General features: G+C 37.7%; 1 protein-coding gene across 12 annotated transcripts in view; it reads right to left on the bottom strand.

Moving 5' to 3' along the window:
• ptprt (protein tyrosine phosphatase receptor type T) overlaps nucleotides 1-20,550 on the bottom strand; it is a 447,834-nt gene that overhangs the window by 111,543 nt on the left and 315,741 nt on the right. For 3 of the 12 annotated variants that reach the window (XM_036001938.1, XM_036001943.1, XM_031277212.2), the window contains one exon: nucleotides 10,047-10,076. The exons of 7 other annotated variants lie outside the window; for them this stretch is intronic. In XM_036001938.1, coding sequence (XP_035857831.1) covers nucleotides 10,047-10,076 — 30 coding nt within the window. The remainder of the gene's footprint in view (nucleotides 1-10,046; nucleotides 10,077-20,550) is intronic. 2 more of the 12 variants (XM_036001939.1, XM_036001944.1) reach the window with 1 other exon arrangement.

Raw genomic sequence — 20,550 nt, 5'->3', positions numbered from 1 at the left:
TATCATGGCCATTCCAGGGGATTGTGTGTTTATTTTCAGTCGGACTCAGAAACACGCATTTGAAACTATTCACTGAAAACATGTAGGAGGTCCGAGCAGCTTCCCCCATTCTACGTAACTTTGCGCGAGTCCTTGTTTCCCTGAATCTCTACTGTTAGCATGACTCATAGAGTCACAATGGCTGCATTTGTGGGAAATACGCCAGGTTGAAAAATACCAGATTTTTCCTTTTGCCCAAACATCTACAATAAAACCAAAACTAGAATTTACATGTGATGATGTGGACTAGCCAAAGCTTCACATTTTACCACAGCTTTTGTATATTTGACTACTGCTGTACAAAATTGCCCCTCACTCCAAGAGTGTTTTAGTAAATTAATGGTTGGGATGACAAGAAGTATATATTTTACTATTTTTTTACAGTTTGTAAGTTGTGTTTACTGTCAGCTAGCACTCACTTATCAGGAGACAATTTGCCTTTTCAAAAGTGTGTAGCAACAAAACAGTACATGGGGATCTGAGAATCCTGCACTGCCCATTAACTGTCAAAACAGAGCGACACGTTAACCAAGTTTGTCACAGTTTTCAAGCAGCAGTGTTTACTGCCTGCTGGGCTTTGCAAATTAACAGATACCATCACTGATATGTGTATCAGTAATGCATCCTTTTGGAATTCATCACCAGTTGAGTCATATAAAAATCATCTTACACTCTTCTTTTTCAAAGGTCAACTAAAAAACCTCCTCCAGAATCCACCAACACATTATTTAACTTACTTAAAATGTCTGACTTCCAGTCATGAATGCCATACAGTGGGCTGTGTGTGTGTGTGTGTGTGTGTGTGTGTGTGTGTGTGTGTTTCTGTGAACAAACACTTGATCTACTTGAAGCTGCGTAAGTACTGCATGTGCTGGACATACAGTCCTTTTGCCTGTGTGTGTGTCTGTACACGTGTCAATACACTTGTATTTGGCTGTTGGTGCACACTGGCCGGTGAGTGGGTGTGTTTCTTAGTGACCCATCACGAAGCCGCCTAATACGCCTGCTTACACGTGTCTCTGAAAACTGCTCCGTCCTGCACAGTCACTCCAAAAGGCAAATTAGAAGAGTAAAAATACTAACTTTCCTTTAGTGCATTAATCATAACGTCCATACAATGACTAATCAAGTTTCTCTCAACTAGTCTAAAAGCTTTAATGAACTACTTAAGGGTTGAACAACTACAGTATATGGTATCAGCGATAGAGAAAAGGAAAATAATTGTGCACATGCATTAAACATTTATTTAAGTGATAGCCTATCTATTGCAGAAAGGCAGTGGGTAGGGCACCCGGGCAGCTCAGTTGGTAGAGCAAAGAGGTTTATTCCTCGACGCAGAGGCCCAGGGTTAGGGTTAGGCGACCTCCGGCCGGTCACATGACAGTTAAGTTTAGCCGAGAAAAAGTGACCGTGAGCCGGGTACAAGGCAGCGTAAGTTCACTGTTGTTTTTCAGAAGCCGATGCAGTTAAGTTTAGCAGAGGTGTCTGTCCTGTAGTGACGACTACTGTACCGATTTTAACCAATTAGTTAATTTTACTTTCAGTAATAAATATTAATACAGTCCCTGAAATCTTTATATAGTAAAACCCAAAATAATGAGGCCTGAAAATACAATCGGTAGCTAGCTGTTCTCTCTATGAGGTGAATCTCAGCTCACATGTACAAATAAAGAATAGCCTTGGTTGGCCCGGTAAAGGAGCTAAACTCCTGTGTCCTGCATCCTCCTCCCCAGCCTGCAAATCCTTAGTTTTTGTTGCACTACACAAAAAGGAACATTACTGCCTGCACCGCACTAAACATTGGCATTGGATGTAAATCCTGGCTGCAGAACCATCCAATATGAACAGAATTGCTATGGAGACTGGGCCAGTGTCCATCTTTGATCTTTGCACGTAGTAATCTGAACATGCTGGGCACATTTTTTATCTACGATCTGTGCGTGTGTGTGTGTGTGTGTGTGTGTGTGTGTGTGTGTGTGTGTGTGTGTGTGTGTGTGTGTGTGTGTGTGTGTGTGTGTGCCATTGCATTTGTAAGGTCAGAAAGCAATAAGCGAGAGGTCACAAGTGGAGGCAACATCTCTTTTCATCCCTATTATTCCACTGGCTCACAGAATACTGGCAATAATGTGTGTGTGTGTGTGTGTGTGTGTGTGTGTGTGTGTGTGTGTGTGTGTGTGTGTGTGTGTGTGTGTGTGTGTTTGTGCGTGTGTTTGTGTGACAGAGCGATATGCAGAGATATGAAATTAAACTCAGTGTCATTGTATACTGTGTGTTTGTGTGCGTGTGTCTGGGATCAGACGATGAGCTTTACTTGCCCTGGAGTACTTTTACAAGCAATTCAGCCAAGAGACAGAGAAATGAAAAAAACATAGAGCGATTATAGGGCCAGAAACAGAGCAGAGGGTGAAAAGAGAACAAGAGAAAGTAGGGAAACAAAGTAAACATCCATCCATCCATCAGCTACATCCACTCATCCTTCGGAGAGGGTCGGGGTACAAATGGAACAGCTCAACAAATATACAAGGAAATGAGGGGGAAAACACAACCAGAGAAACAAGAAGGAGTGAAGGTGTTAGAGAGAGGAAGAAAAGTGCAAGATGGGAAAAGAGGAATGCCGAATGGCAAAGTTTCTCCCACAATAATTTCCCTCCATCAAGCCCCAATTCAACCTACTTCTACTCCTCACCAATTCACAGGCGACAGAACCTCAAAAAAACTGCTATTTGATTGGAGCTGAGAGTGGCCTATTCCTGGCTATCTAACTGCACTTTGACAGAAAGTAGGCAGGAGACGAGAAGGAGGAGGAGGAGGAGGAGGAGGAGGAGGAGGAGGAGAAGGAAGGTGAGCAAAGAAAAGAAAGCCAAATTGGAAAAAGATGAAGAGATGGAGAGAGAAGGAGAAACAAGAAGAGCCAAGCAAAAAAGGGTGAGGAGAGAGAATGGAAGGAAGATAAGGGTGGGGGGGGGGGAAAGGAGAAGGCGATATAAGGCGAAAGGAGAAAAAGCAAAAGACAGAAATGTCTGACTTGTGAGAAGTCAGCCACCCCCCCCCCCCATTTCTGTACATCTTTACCTATCACACATCCATCCTGTTAATGGACTCGTTTAAATGACGAATTCCTTGCATATTGTAAGTGGCAATGAGCGCGACATAATCCTCCTTTAATGAATGTCAGGGCAGCAGTTCATTAAGCGCTGAGGTTACACCGCCGGGCGCCGACATCACGGTCTACTTTGTGCCCCCGACGACGTTAATTACAGGCCGTTTGCTGTGTCGATAATGAGCAATGCGTGGTGGATACGATGTTTTTTTTTTTTTGGGGGGGGGGGGTGGGAGGTTGCTTCTGATGGGTTTGAGAGGAGACACCAGATGAGAAGGCTGGAGTGAGGCAAAGCGGCGGTACTTTTGGTGAACTCTTGAGCAACGAAGAAATGCTTTTTTTAATTGTTGCTCATTTGATATATTAGGTGTCATTAGAACTTGAGAGGTTCATTCCCCAGAGAACCAAATATCCCTGGGTATCCACTTAGTGAAGTTAGTCAAGTTTATCGTTCAGTATTTCTGAAATGTGGAGGATGCGGTTTTCTTTCAGTTAAGTTCCCTCTTAGTGAAAAAGTACCAGTTGGTTTTCAATGTGTGCTGTTGATTATCCAAATGAAAGTTTGTCACTATTGTTTTTGTAATTTGACAGTAATTGATGAAAGCCATCCCTACGCTTAACGATGTTCAAGCCTTTGTTTTAGCTCTTTTCTCACTTTATTTATAGGCTTGTAATAATGACATGGTAGTTGGGCGTGCCATACTGTGTATTGTTGTTTTTAAGAAAAGTTGAGAAATGCCATCATTTGACATTGAAGTAGTGGTACAATACATGGGCTGGAATAGTTTTTATGAGAAAAAAAATTGATTTATAGGTGTGTACCCTCAACTGATGAAAAACTGCTATCACTGCAGAGTTAAGCGTGATTTATGGCTCTGCGGAGGCTCCACGCAGAGCTTTCGCCGTAGCCTACGTTAAGTGGCCTGAAGTTTATACTTGTGCATTGGTGTGTGCGTCAATCTTTTTAGGAGAACGGCAGGGCTGGCATGTGTGTGTGGGGAGTGTGTGATAGAGCGCGTGAGAGAGCAGATTAGCTTCAGAGCGAGTAGTGACTCTAGAGTCATAGTGCTTTCTGACCACGGTGGGAAATCTGTAGCAGGAAAAGTTAACCCAGTTAAACCAGTAGAGGGGAAATTCAACGCTACCAAGCCACGGCCGAGCGACGTGTGTCAACGCGACGTGTGGTTACATTTTTCGAGAGGTGCACGTCAGGCTACAGCGTAGGGTTGGTATCTCCACGTACCGTCGTACGTAGACACGGCCTAGATTTAACGCGGCAGCATAAATCACGCTTAAATCATGCTGATTTCAGCAGTATTTATATGTCATATACACCTACATCCTACAATAAAGTAATTTAGGTGTTAGGACTAAACATAGATAACATTCACAGCTTCTGTTTATATGATGAGAATGACCCTAATAAGAGAGGAACTGCACTAATGTCACTCAGTCCTTTGTGATCATACTAAACTGTTTTGGATTTGGGAATTTCGGTGTAGACTTTGTCACCATTTAAAAAACTTACACTTACATTGTATTAATGTATTACCCCTTGGTAATACATTAACACAATGTAAGTAAGTATACCTTCTGTTGGTTATTTTGGTAGCTGTAAATACATAGGTGTTTTTCTTTTTGACAGCATTTGACAATTCTATCATTAATGGTCTTTTAAAAGCCACAGTTTTGTGTAATACTGAGTAGTCTATCGCTATAAAAAAAAAAACATTTATTTTAACATTGTTATTATTCAGTATTTCTCAAGAGCCCAAGTATGCAAGCTGCAAAATTGTCAACCAAGGATTTTTGTGACATGGAATGTATTTGTGCCATCAACTATCCTAATGGTGTTTTTGTAGCTACAATTCGTAGCTGTATATAGACACAAATATGAAAGAATTGGCTGTGCAACCACCATTTGAGGTTACCAGTATTGCTCTTTTCCTACAAAGTGATGGATGCAGAGGGCATGCATTATGTTAGTACACGTCTGGTGAGTCAACAGGAGCAACCTTCAGGCGTCCAATCAAACAAGGGAAACGACATTTGTTTCACTTGTCGAGGGATTGACAGAACTCCCGTATTGTGGCTAGAATAGCCTTAGCCAGTGGGTTGGCAGCTAAATAGCTCAAATCTCCCCGAGCCATCCCCAGCTGGCGCTGCAGTCACACAGCCCAGCAGGCAGGCAGTCACTTCAGGATGACAGCGGCAGCTCCAGAGGAAGCTGCAGGCCAAGCCCAAACAAACTTTCATCTGCGTATCACAGGATTTAGAGGCAGACCCAGCAAGGGAGGGAGAGATTGAGGGATACAGAGGGGTGAAGAGAGAGAGAGAGAGAGAGAGAGAGAGAGAGAGAGAGAGAGAGAGAGAGAGAGAGAGAAAGAGAGAGAGAGAGAGAGAGGTTAGGTGTTAAAGAGAGAGAGACGAAGAAAAGAGAGATAGAGACAGACTGACAGGGAGAAAGAGTTCACGCACACACACACACTCGCACTGCAGGAGTCTTGCAGGACTTTAAATCCCTCTCTCATCTAACAGTAAACATCCTTGGGCTATTATAGCTGTGTGTATGTATATATGTGAGTGTGTGTGTGTGTGTGTGTGTGTGTGTGTGTGTGTGTGTGTGTGTGTCCAATACTGGACTTTCCAGGCTAGTACCAATATTGATATTTGAAGGCGAAATACATAGATAACTAAAAAATCTGAAGTTGATCCATAGGCATTTTTGAATATAGACACATTATTGGAACATTTTTGATAAAGGTCCATGGAATCTACATAGAAACAGTATAATGTGCTTTCTAACCATATCAGATAATATCAGCTATACCTGTGGAGTGTGTGTGAGCTGTGCGTTTTTCGCAGCACTTTGGCACTTTACTATCACTATGTAGCTAGCGTATCTGATTTGGAATGTATAATTTTTTATGAAAGAAGTCACACAACAAGAAGAAGTCATTTCTGGTTGGGTCAAACTGCCTAAGGGTGGCTATTTTAAGAAGAAGTGGTATGGCAAGTGATGAATGTTCCGCTCAGTTAGGACTCTGCTGCTGGACTTTTTCAGATGCTTTGAAGACAGCTGGAGAAGCAGGGATTTTCAGATATTCTCTGCAGGGATTTGTAGGTGAGCTCGGTACAACAGAGTGTATATGTTTGCACAGCTATCTCGGCGCGTGTGTGCGTGTGTGTGTGTGTGTGTGTGTGTGTGTGTGTGTGTGTGTGTGTGTGTGTGTGTGTGTGTGTGTTTGTGTTTGTCTGTGTGCCTGTACGTGCTTGTGCATGTATGAAAAGACAGCTATAATAGCTCCTCATTAGAATTGGTTAATAAGCAGGAAATGGCCACTTGGTGGAGAAGATAACAGTGAATTACATTGACCTTTTAGGGTGACACACTGTAAGAGACGGACCGTGCAAACAATGCAGATGAAGTCCGATTGAAATTTCCCCTTCACCATCAAACTAATGCAAGTCCCTGTCCTGAGAACCTGCAGCCAGCCAATAAAGTATGTGCACTCGCCGGTGAAGATATAAACTATATAAATGTGTGAAGATTACAACAGGTTGAGATATAAAATGAATTGTGATGCAATTTTTAAACGTCCTAGGGCCTAGTCTACTTCGGATTTCACTTGCTTGACTTCAAACGTCACTACATTTTCTTAGCTTATTTATTGGAAGAGAGATACTTTTCTATTTATTTTGTTATTCTGGTGTGAGATTTGTTTCAAAAATCGAATTACTCATTTTGTATTACATTTTTGATATTCAAGATGAAATACAAGATGAGTACACATCTGTTGTTTTGCACAGTTTATATAAATAAAGGAATATTTTTCAGTCATGTGTCTACGGATAATTCGGTCAAAACGAGAAGATGGTGTCGTGAATCGTAAAATCGTGAATCGTATAGAATCGTGAGTTGAGTGTATCGTTACTGTACATCCCTAAAGAGGACTGTTTTGCTACATAGTGCATGTCTGACAATGTAAACTGTCCTTGTAACATCAAAAGTTTGAAAAATCTGCAGGGAAAATTAAAGCAACAATGACAATTTCCTTTCCTAAAAAAAATACTGCTAAATTGCTCTTCAGGAAGGTATTCAACCAGCAACCCCTACAATAAAAAATACTCTGTCACTAAAGGTAGGTGTGTGTGATGCAGGATTGTGATGGAATTTGCGAGGACTAAGAGTGTGACTTTCCGGATACAAGAGACATTTTCTTACCACATGGCTGAAATATTGCTCCCTGCGTGGTTGCTAAACTTCAGTAGCAAAGCTTTTAAAAGTCAAGTCACTATGGAGAATCTGCATATGTATATAGTGAGTATAGTGTACATACAGTATCTCCATTAAGTCAGCCAACAGTGTTTTTGACACCTTCATTGTCTAACTTTCTCATATCTCTAATTGAATCTGTTCTAATATGGCTCACATCTTTTCTTTGATTGACAATGAAAGTTTATATAATTATTTCCTTTCCATTACAAAAAAATTGTAACCAAGGAATTGAAGCAGTTATTTAGGGCAGAGATCTTCAACAGGGGGTCCGGGCCCCCTCGGGGGTCCTCAGAGTTACTGCAGGGGGCCACCAAATTAATTTTCTTTTTTAATTTTTTCAGTACTGAAAAATACTAGGTGCATGGGAGGTGGATAAGTAGTTCACAAGTTGCAAAGAAACTCCCGCACACTGTCTAACTTGCAAAATATAAAATGTGGGAGTTCTTTGCAACTTTTCAACGTTTTTTTTCGAAAATTAAAATGTCTTAACATGGATCCAACAAATTATTAGCAAATATAAAGCAGCCTATTTGTGAAAAAAAACACTGATGATATGCTTACTGGCCTTTACTGTAGGTTAGGTAACCATCCACAGATACAGTTCATCCTAAAGATTTACTGTCACATGTATGTTTAACATTAAAATGACTTATGTTCATATGTGTATCATGCCAAAAATAATAATAATGTACTATAAAGGTTTTAGGCTTTTATTGAAGGCCCAGTTAAATATGCAACTTAAAGGTGCTGTAGGTAGGATTGTGAAAATCCAGGACTTAGCCAAAAAATTTGAAGATCGATGACTTTTCAGTCCCTCCTTCTGCTAAAGCCCAAACAGTTCCTAAGCCCCTCCCACCACAAGGGAGAGCTGTGCATGATAGAGCGCGTGTGAAGAGGGAGGAAGGGGAGGAAACCTATCTGCAGCTCGCGCGCAGGGAGCGGAGGACGCTATGAAATGCATATGCCTGAGCAGTGATTGACACGCAGTTAGACACCCCCCCTGGCCCTGATTGGTGCATCTGAACAGGGTGCGGTGGATTTTTGCAAATCACACTACAGGCTGTAGGTGGTGCCAGAGGAGCCAGATTTTTTTTAAATTACCTGCTTCATGTAGTTCTACTCGAACATAGGGGCAGTTTCAGCAAATATGACAGAAAGTTAGTTTTATAAGTCTTACCTACTGCACCTTTAACTTTACAAAATATGAAGTAGGGGGTCCCAACTCCGTCTCGCTCTCAGATAAGGGGTCCTTGGCTTAAAAAACATTGAAGACCCCTGATTTAGGGGATTGTTTGAGCTTGAAGAGCTCCACAGAGTAAAGTTGAGATTATATGCATGTTGAGCGTGTGTGTCTGTACACTGACAGCTTGCTTATCTAATTAAATAGGTTTTGCAAGCTGCTAAAAGTGTTGATGCTTCTAGTTTTACAACACAACAGTGCGGGCTATGCAGTGCCACTCAAATTAATTCATATTTCTGTTAAGTCATTATGCATCGCCACCCGCCAAATGATTATGAAGGGATATGTTTGTCTACCAGACATCAAAGTTTGTCCATGGCAGGTAATCCTGTAGACATTTTATCATGCACTGTAAATATGGAGTTGGCAGGCAAAATGAACAAATAGGTGAAATGTGGATTCTACCATGGCCAGAGGAAGTTTTTTTCTTTCAGCATGTTTGACATATGTGTGTTAATATGTAATATGTATATAACATGCAGAAATTAATAATAATAATAACAATAATAATAATAATAACAATAATAATAATAATAATAATAATAATAATAATAATAATAATACATTCATTAAGAATGATAAGATTATGAGGGACCTAAAAACAAAATATAAATAAAATAGGATGTAAAAATGTGTAATAAGCAAAAGCTTCAACCTACAGTCAGTATTGATTATAAACGAGTTAAGATGATACTACGAATTATTACCATTTATGTCATGTCTGTGATTTTGTGTACCTATGTGATCGAAATAAACTAAAAGGGTTTTTGAATTTTTTGACAGAAACAATGTATGTCCTCAAAATGACAGGGGTCTTCAACGTTTTTTAGGCCAAGGACCCCTTAACTGAGAGAGACGGAGCAGGGACCCCCGGCCCCTACTAGATATATTGTATAAAATGAAGTTGCATAATAAACTGGGCCTACAATAACCTGTAGGGCTGCCTAAAGCCTTTACATACCTACCTTTTAAGTGCCTAGAATACTAAGCTATTAACATAATAATTGTTGGCATGATTTTATAAATCGCGTTATAATGTTAATCTTTAGGATTAACTGATTCTGTGGAAGGCTACATTACTGACTGTTTTTTTTTCTCCACAAATAAGCTGATTTATATTTGCTAATAATGTGTTGGATTCATGTTAAGACATTTTGATTTTTGTAAAAAAAAACTTAACAATAATTTGGTGGTCCCCCCCTGCAGTAACTCTGAGGTCCTCCTAAGGGTCCCGGACCCCCTGTTGAAGATCTCTGCATTATGCGTTTAAGTATGATACAAGTCAAATGGGATGCAAGGAAACAAGACAAAGGGTTTGAACAGAAACAAAATATGCGTGTCACATGGGTTGAGAAAGAAGTTATTCCTGATGTGAAAGCTCTACTTACAGGTAATAAGAGTAGGAATAAGCATGTCTTCTGAAGCATGGTGAGGTGAGGCCGATGATGACAACAGAGCAAAACCCAGGAGAAGGACAAACACATTGGATTAGTTCACCGTTTGAATGAAAGGTTATTTCTTTGACTCGTTGACATTTGAAACTGATAGGCCACAGAGTGCCACAGGCGGCTGTTCCTTGTCTGTGGCTATCACACTCTATACATTAACTCACCCCTCTAACTGTTGCACGCTTAGAGTGTCAAAACTGGACTCACAGCACGTATTTCCACATCACAATCTCAATATTCTTGGACAATTATGTACAATAATTCCTTGGTGCGATCATTTATCATTTACATGTGCAACATATGTTATTTATTCACTGCTGCTACTTATATTCACATTGTACTATATTTATGGCCGTCCTGTATTTATGTTGACACTGGACTATATTTACGTCCGTCCTGTATTTATGTTGACACTGCACTATATTTATGTCCGTCCTGTATTTATGTTGACACTGCACTATATGTATGTCCATCCTGTATTTATGTTGACACTGTACTATATTTATGTCCGTCCTGTATTTATGTTGACACTGTACTATATTTATGTCCATAGTGTATTTATGTTGACACTGTACTATATTTATGTCTGTACTCTATTTATGTTGACACTGCACTATATGTATGTCCATCCTGTATTTATGTTGACACTGCACTATATTTATGTCCGTCCTGTATTTATGTTGACACTGTACTATATTTATGTCTGTACTCTATTTATGTTGACACTGCACTAAATGTATGTCCATCCTGTATTTATGTTGACACTGCACTATATTTATGTCCGTCCTGTATTTATGTTGACACTGTACTATATTTATGTCTGTACTGTATTTATGTTGACACTGCACTATATTTATGTCCGTCCTGTATTTATGTTGACACTGTACTATATTTATGTCTGTACTGTATTTATGTTGACACTGCACTATATTTATGTCCGTACTGTATTTATGTTGACACTGCACTATATTTATGTCCGACCTGTATTTATGTTGACACTGCACTATATTTATGTCCGTCCTGTATTTATGTTGACACTGCACTATATTTATGTCCGTCCTGTATTTATGTTGACACTGCACTATATGTATGTCCATCCTGTATTTATGTTGACACTGCACTATATTTATGTCTGTACTGTATTTATGTTGACACTGCACTATATTTATGTCCGTCCTGTATTTATGTTGACACTGCACTATATTTATGTCCGTCCTGTATTTATGTTGACACTGCACTATATTTATGTCCGACCTGTATTTATGTTGACACTGCACTATATTTATGTCCGTCCTGTATTTATGTTGACACTGCACTATATTTATGTCCGTCCTGTATTTATGTTGACACTGCACTATATGTATGTCCATCCTGTATTTATGTTGACACTGCACTATATTTATGTCTGTACTGTATTTATGTTGACACTGCACTATATTTATGTCCGTCCTGTATTTATGTTGACACTGTACTATATTTATGTCTGTACTGTATTTATGTTGACACTGCACTATATTTATGTCCGTCCTGTATTTATGTTGACACTGTACTATATTTATGTCTGTACTGTATTTATGTTGACACTGCACTATATTTATGTCCGTCCTGTATTTATGTTGACACTGCACTATATTTATGTCCGTCCTGTATTTATGTTGACACTGCACTATATTTATGTCCGACCTGTATTTATGTTGACACTGTACTATATTTATGTCTGTACTGTATTTATGTTGACACTGCACTATATTTATGTCCGTCCTTTATGTTGAAACTGCACTATATTTATGTCCGTCCTGTATTTGTTGACACTGCACTATATTTATGTCCATCCTGTATTTATGTTGACACTGTACTATATTTATGTCTGTACTGTATTTATGTTGACACTGCACTATATTTATGTCCATCCTGTATTTATGTTGACACTGCACTATATTTATGTCCGTCCTGTATTTATGTTGACACTGCACTATATTTATGTCCATCCTGTATTTATGTTGACACTGTACTATATTTATGTCTGTACTGTATTTATGTTGACACTGCACTATATTTATGTCCATCCTGTATTTATGTTGACACTGCACTATATTTATGTCCGTCCTGTATTTATGTTGACACTGTACTATATTTATGTCTGTACTGTATTTATGTTGACACTGCACTATATTTATGTCCATCCTGTATTTATGTTGACACTGCACTATATTTATGTCTGTCCTGTATTTATGTTGACACTGCACTATATTTATGTCCATCCTGTATTTATGTTGACACTGTACTATATTTATGTCTGTACTGTATTTATGTTGACACTGCACTATATTTATGTCCATCCTGTATTTATGTTGACACTGCACTATATTTATGTCCGTCCTGTATTTATGTTGACACTGCACTATAGTTACGTCCATCCTGTATATATGTTGACACTGCACTATATTTATGTCCATCCTGTATTTATGTTGACACTGTACTATATTTATGTCCGTACTGTATTTATGTTGACACTGCACTATATTTATGTCCGTCCTGTATTTATGTTGACACTGTACTATATTTATGTCCATCCTGTATTTATGTTGACACTGCACTATATTTATGTCCGTCCTGTATTTATGTTGACACTGCACTATAGTTACGTCCATCCTGTATATATGTTGACACTGCACTATATTTATGTCCATCCTGTATTTATGTTGACACTGCACTATATTTATGTCCATCCTGTATTTATGTTGACACTGCACTATATTTATGTCTGTCCTGTATTTATGTTGACACTGCACTATATTTATGTCCATCCTGTATTTATGTTGACACTGTACTATATTTATGTCTGTACTGTATTTATGTTGACACTGCACTATATTTATGTCCATCCTGTATTTATGTTGACACTGCACTATATTTATGTCCGTCCTGTATTTATGTTGACACTGCACTATAGTTACGTCCATCCTGTATATATGTTGACACTGCACTATATTTATGTCCATCCTGTATTTATGTTGACACTGTACTATATTTATGTCCGTACTGTATTTATGTTGACACTGCACTATATTTATGTCCGTCCTGTATTTATGTTGACACTGTACTATATTTATGTCCATCCTGTATTTATGTTGACACTGCACTATATTTATGTCCGTCCTGTATTTATGTTGACACTGCACTATAGTTACGTCCATCCTGTATATATGTTGACACTGCACTATATTTATGTCCATCCTGTATTTATGTTGACACTGTACTATATTTATGTCCGTCCTGTATTTATGTTGACACTGCACTATATTTATGTCCGACCTGTATTTATGTTGACACTGCACTATATTTATGTCCGTCCTGTATTTATGTTGACACTGTACTATATTTATGTCTGTACTCTATTTATGTTGACACTGCACTATATGTATGTCCATCCTGTATTTATGTTGACACTGCACTATATTTATGTCTGTACTGTATTTATGTTGACACTGCACTATATTTATGTCCGTCCTGTATTTATGTTGACACTGCACTATATTTATGTCTGTTCTGTATTTATGTTGACACTGCACTATATTTATGTCCGTCCTTTATTTATGTTGACACTGCACTATATTTATGTCCGTCCTGTATTTATGTTGACACTGTACTATATTTATGTCTGTACTCTATTTATATTGACACTGCACTATATGTATGTCCGTCCTGTATTTATGTTGACACTGCACTATATTTATGTCCGTCCTGTATTTATGTTGACACTGTACTATATTTATGTCTGTACTCTATTTATGTTGACACTGCACTATATGTATGTCCATCCTGTTTTTATGTCGACACTGCACTATATTTATGTCTGTACTGTATTCATGTTGACACTGCACTATATTTATGTCCGTCCTGTATTTATGTTGACACTGCACTATATTTATGTCTGTACTGTATTTATGTTCACACTGTACTATATTTATGTCCGTCCTGTATTTATGTTGACACTGCACTATATTTATGTCCGTCCTGTATTTATGTTGACACTGCACTATATTTATGTCTGTACTGTATTTATGTTGACACTGCACTATATTTATGTCCGTCCTGTATTTATGTTGACACGGCACTATATTTATGTCTGTACTGTATTTATGTTGACACTGTACTATATCTATGTCCGTCCTGTATTTATGTTGACACTGCACTATATTTATGTCCGTCCTGTATTTATATTGACACTGTACTATATTTATGTCCGTCCTGTATTTATGTTGACACTGTACTATATTTATGTCTGTACTGTATTTATGTTGACACTGCACTATATTTATGTCCGTCCTGTATTTATGTTGACACTGTACTATATTTATGTCTGTACTGTATTTATGTTGACACTGCACTATATTTATGTCTGTACTGTATTTATGTTGACACTGCACTATATTTATGTCCGTCCTGTATTTATGTTGACACTGCACTATATTTATGTCCATCCTGTATTTATGTTGACACTGCACTATATTTATGTCCGTCCTGTATTTATGTTGACACTGTACTATATTTATGTCCATAGTGTATTTATGTTGACACTGTACTATATTTATGTCTGTACTCTATTTATGTTGACACTGCACTATATGTATGTCCATCCTGTATTTATGTTGACACTGCACTATATTTATGTCCGTCCTGTATTTATGTTGACACTGTACTATATTTATGTCTGTACTCTATTTATGTTGACACTGCACTAAATGTATGTCCATCCTGTATTTATGTTGACACTGCACTATATTTATGTCCGTCCTGTATTTATGTTGACACTGTACTATATTTATGTCTGTACTGTATTTATGTTGACACTGCACTATATTTATGTCCGTCCTGTATTTATGTTGACACTGTACTATATTTATGTCTGTACTGTATTTATGTTGACACTGCACTATATTTATGTCCGTACTGTATTTATGTTGACACTGCACTATATTTATGTCCGACCTGTATTTATGTTGACACTGCACTATATTTATGTCCGTCCTGTATTTATGTTGACACTGCACTATATTTATGTCCGTCCTGTATTTATGTTGACACTGCACTATATGTATGTCCATCCTGTATTTATGTTGACACTGCACTATATTTATGTCTGTACTGTATTTATGTTGACACTGCACTATATTTATGTCCGTCCTGTATTTATGTTGACACTGCACTATATTTATGTCCGTCCTGTATTTATGTTGACACTGCACTATATTTATGTCCGACCTGTATTTATGTTGACACTGCACTATATTTATGTCCGTCCTGTATTTATGTTGACACTGCACTATATTTATGTCCGTCCTGTATTTATGTTGACACTGCACTATATGTATGTCCATCCTGTATTTATGTTGACACTGCACTATATTTATGTCTGTACTGTATTTATGTTGACACTGCACTATATTTATGTCCGTCCTGTATTTATGTTGACACTGTACTATATTTATGTCTGTACTGTATTTATGTTGACACTGCACTATATTTATGTCCGTCCTGTATTTATGTTGACACTGTACTATATTTATGTCTGTACTGTATTTATGTTGACACTGCACTATATTTATGTCCGTCCTGTATTTATGTTGACACTGCACTATATTTATGTCCGTCCTGTATTTATGTTGACACTGCACTATATTTATGTCCGACCTGTATTTATGTTGACACTGTACTATATTTATGTCTGTACTGTATTTATGTTGACACTGCACTATATTTATGTCCGTCCTTTATGTTGAAACTGCACTATATTTATGTCCGTCCTGTATTTGTTGACACTGCACTATATTTATGTCCATCCTGTATTTATGTTGACACTGTACTATATTTATGTCTGTACTGTATTTATGTTGACACTGCACTATATTTATGTCCATCCTGTATTTATGTTGACACTGCACTATATTTATGTCCGTCCTGTATTTATGTTGACACTGCACTATATTTATGTCCATCCTGTATTTATGTTGACACTGTACTATATTTATGTCTGTACTGTATTTATGTTGACACTGCACTATATTTATGTCCATCCTGTATTTATGTTGACACTGCACTATATTTATGTCCGTCCTGTATTTATGTTGACACTGTACTATATTTATGTCTGTACTGTATTTATGTTGACACTGCACTATATTTATGTCCATCCTGTATTTATGTTGACACTGCACTATATTTATGTCTGTCCTGTATTTATGTTGACACTGCACTATATTTATGTCCATCCTGTATTTATGTTGACACTGTACTATATTTATGTCTGTACTGTATTTATGTTGACACTGCACTATATTTATGTCCATCCTGTATTTATGTTGACACTGCACTATATTTATGTCCGTCCTGTATTTATGTTGACACTGCACTATAGTTACGTCCATCCTGTATATATGTTGACACTGCACTATATTTATGTCCATCCTGTATTTATGTTGACACTGTACTATATTTATGTCCGTACTGTATTTATGTTGACACTGCACTATATTTATGTCCGTCCTGTATTTATGTTGACACTGTACTATATTTATGTCCATCCTGTATTTATGTTGACACTGCACTATATTTATGTCCGTCCTGTATTTATGTTGACACTGCACTATAGTTACGTCCATCCTGTATATATGTTGACACTGCACTATATTTATGTCCATCCTGTATTTATGTTGACACTGCACTATATTTATGTCCATCCTGTATTTATGTTGACACTGCACTATATTTATGTCTGTCCTGTATTTATGTTGACACTGCACTATATTTATGTCCATCCTGTATTTATGTTGACACTGTACTATATTTATGTCTGTACTGTATTTATGTTGACACTGCACTATATTTATGTCCATCCTGTATTTATGTTGACACTGCACTATATTTATGTCCGTCCTGTATTTATGTTGACACTGCACTATAGTTACGTCCATCCTGTATATATGTTGACACTGCACTATATTTATGTCCATCCTGTATTTATGTTGACACTGTACTATATTTATGTCCGTACTGTATTTATGTTGACACTGCACTATATTTATGTCCGTCCTGTATTTATGTTGACACTGTACTATATTTATGTCCATCCTGTATTTATGTTGACACTGCACTATATTTATGTCCGTCCTGTATTTATGTTGACACTGCACTATAGTTACGTCCATCCTGTATATATGTTGACACTGCACTATATTTATGTCCATCCTGTATTTATGTTGACACTGTACTATATTTATGTCCGTCCTGTATTTATGTTGACACTGCACTATATTTATGTCCGACCTGTATTTATGTTGACACTGCACTATATTTATGTCCGTCCTGTATTTATGTTGACACTGTACTATATTTATGTCTGTACTCTATTTATGTTGACACTGCACTATATGTATGTCCATCCTGTATTTATGTTGACACTGCACTATATTTATGTCTGTACTGTATTTATGTTGACACTGCACTATATTTATGTCCGTCCTGTATTTATGTTGACACTGCACTATATTTATGTCTGTTCTGTATTTATGTTGACACTGCACTATATTTATGTCCGTCCTTTATTTATGTTGACACTGCACTATATTTATGTCCGTCCTGTATTTATGTTGACACTGTACTATATTTATGTCTGTACTCTATTTATATTGACACTGCACTATATGTATGTCCGTCCTGTATTTATGTTGACACTGCACTATATTTATGTCCGTCCTGTATTTATGTTGACACTGTACTATATTTATGTCTGTACTCTATTTATGTTGACACTGCACTATATGTATGTCCATCCTGTTTTTATGTCGACACTGCACTATATTTATGTCTGTACTGTATTCATGTTGACACTGCACTATATTTATGTCCGTCCTGTATTTATGTTGACACTGCACTATATTTATGTCTGTACTGTATTTATGTTCACACTGTACTATATTTATGTCCGTCCTGTATTTATGTTGACACTGCACTATATTTATGTCCGTCCTGTATTTATGTTGACACTGCACTATATTTATGTCTGTACTGTATTTATGTTGACACTGCACTATATTTATGTCCGTCCTGTATTTATGTTGACACGGCACTATATTTATGTCTGTACTGTATTTATGTTGACACTGTACTATATCTATGTCCGTCCTGTATTTATGTTGACACTGCACTATATTTATGTCCGTCCTGTATTTATATTGACACTGTACTATATTTATGTCCGTCCTGTATTTATGTTGACACTGTACTATATTTATGTCTGTACTGTATTTATGTTGACACTGCACTATATTTATGTCCGTCCTGTATTTATGTTGACACTGTACTATATTTATGTCTGTACTGTATTTATGTTGACACTGCACTATATTTATGTCTGTACTGTATTTATGTTGACACTGCACTATATTTATGTCCGTCCTGTATTTATGTTGACACTGCACTATATTTATGTCCATCCTGTATTTATGTTGACACTGCACTATATTTATGTCCGTCCTGTATTTATGTTGACACAATACTTTATGTACTTCATGCTGCACTTCAATAGCATTTGCACAATCCATTGTTTTACAACATAATCTTTTTAACCTAATCTTATTCTTTTTTAACTTAATCTCACTTTACTTCTACATAGCATTTTTAATCTTTTGTACTGTACAGTAGCTATGTTATGTTACGCTATATGTTACTTTATACACTTATACACGCTCTTTTCTCACTCGTATTACATTCTTTTTAACCTTGATTTTGATTGTGAGCAACTGCAACTAAACAATTTCCCTGAGGGGGATCAATAAAGTATTCTGATTCTGATCCCAATGTTTCAGTTTGTCTTTTTATCCACCTGTTCAACCTGTCCATGTAACGGCTGTGTCTGCTTGTCTGTTTGTGTCCAAATGTGTGAAATAGTTTGCTGCCTATCAACGTTGTCTCTTTGGATTTGTTCCATAAAGCTTTTTTACAGATGCTGAGTGGTTGCCTGCCAATCTGACAGTTTGACAGTATGTCTATCTAGTTGTCCGGCATTGTGCAGAGTTTTTCCCTGCTGCCTGTCAGGTCAATATGTTTGTCTATGTTTAGTCTTATACTTCATTGTTACAAGAAGATAGGCCATTTGCAGGCTTATCTGATCACTTTATATTCATCTCTAGACATACTTGGCTGAAATACTCCCCTGTAAATCAGCCGTGACGTGGCCAGTAGTCAATCAAATTAATTAGAGGTAATAAGGACCTCTACGGCTTGTGAAATGAACATATCACTCACCCAAGAAATTACACTTTTTTCCACAGGAGATTGGCCTTTTCATTAACTTTCAAGAGATGAAAATACAGACATCATGTTCATCCATCATTCGCTCCTGTGCTCCATGCTAATGCTTTATCACACACTATGTTGAGAAAGAGCAGTAGTATGATTGGTATTATATAAAATGAGGAAAATAACATTACAGATATAAGTTGGAAATCTGCAAATTTGAAAAGTAACTTACCAACAAACAAAAAAAGCTGAGGTAGCAAAGTTAGTTTTTGGACAAACCATGTATTCATCCAGTTTGACATTTGCATTACTAACCGCATTCAGTTTTTGGTGGTGGAAAGTCATTCATAGTTCAAACAGAGTTATGGTATATTTTTATCATTGTACACAAAAGTACAGTTAGGTCAGATTTTGTGTTTTTAGTACTAAATCACAACACTTACACTCACAAAAATGTATACTTTCAGAATGAACAACACGTTCTCACTCCCAAATTGTCAAATGCTGACACTTGGTCGGTGTCTCTCAGCGTCAGATACCGACAAAAAAATTCCCCTTTTAGCATCTGTATGGAACGCACCGGGCAATCAAAGCCATTAAAAACAGTGCTTGATATTCCACCAGCCGCGCCGCAGTACGTCCCGGAAGCGTGCGTGAAGCGGCTCTCTATTTACACGGGAGCCTCGGGCCATTGGACAACCGGGCAGGAAGTGAAACAGTGAGAGCATCTAGTCAATTTATCAAAACACACCCCATATCGTATACGATCTCCTGTACAACACCAACGAGAGATTCATCTTGGAGATGGAAAGACATAATAGACATCACAGATCCCGAAAAAAGAATGCATGGAGTTAAATTACAGTAGTTAGCGTCTGCAGGCACCAGGCAGAGCAGCAGCACGACCGCGGCGCTGTAAGATGACGTAGAATGAAGAGCGACAACGGTAGCGAGTTGTATGAAAGACAGAAAATCCTCGCCAGGAGGTTGGTTGAACATAGGACTTCCACCCAGGAGACCAGGGTTTAAACCTACATATTTATGAACCCAGCCACGATCTTTCTCTATCCTTAACTAAGTGGTTTAAACCCTGCGCGTTGAAAAATGCCGCCAAAGGATCCCGACCAAGCGTCAACATTTGACA

The sequence above is a fragment of the Sander lucioperca genome, chromosome 6 (genome assembly GCF_008315115.2).
Source record: "Sander lucioperca isolate FBNREF2018 chromosome 6, SLUC_FBN_1.2, whole genome shotgun sequence".
NCBI classification, from domain to species: domain Eukaryota; kingdom Metazoa; phylum Chordata; class Actinopteri; order Perciformes; family Percidae; genus Sander; species Sander lucioperca.
The sequence above is the reverse complement of the archived record's forward strand: the minus strand, read 5'-3'. Positions and strand labels throughout refer to the sequence as shown.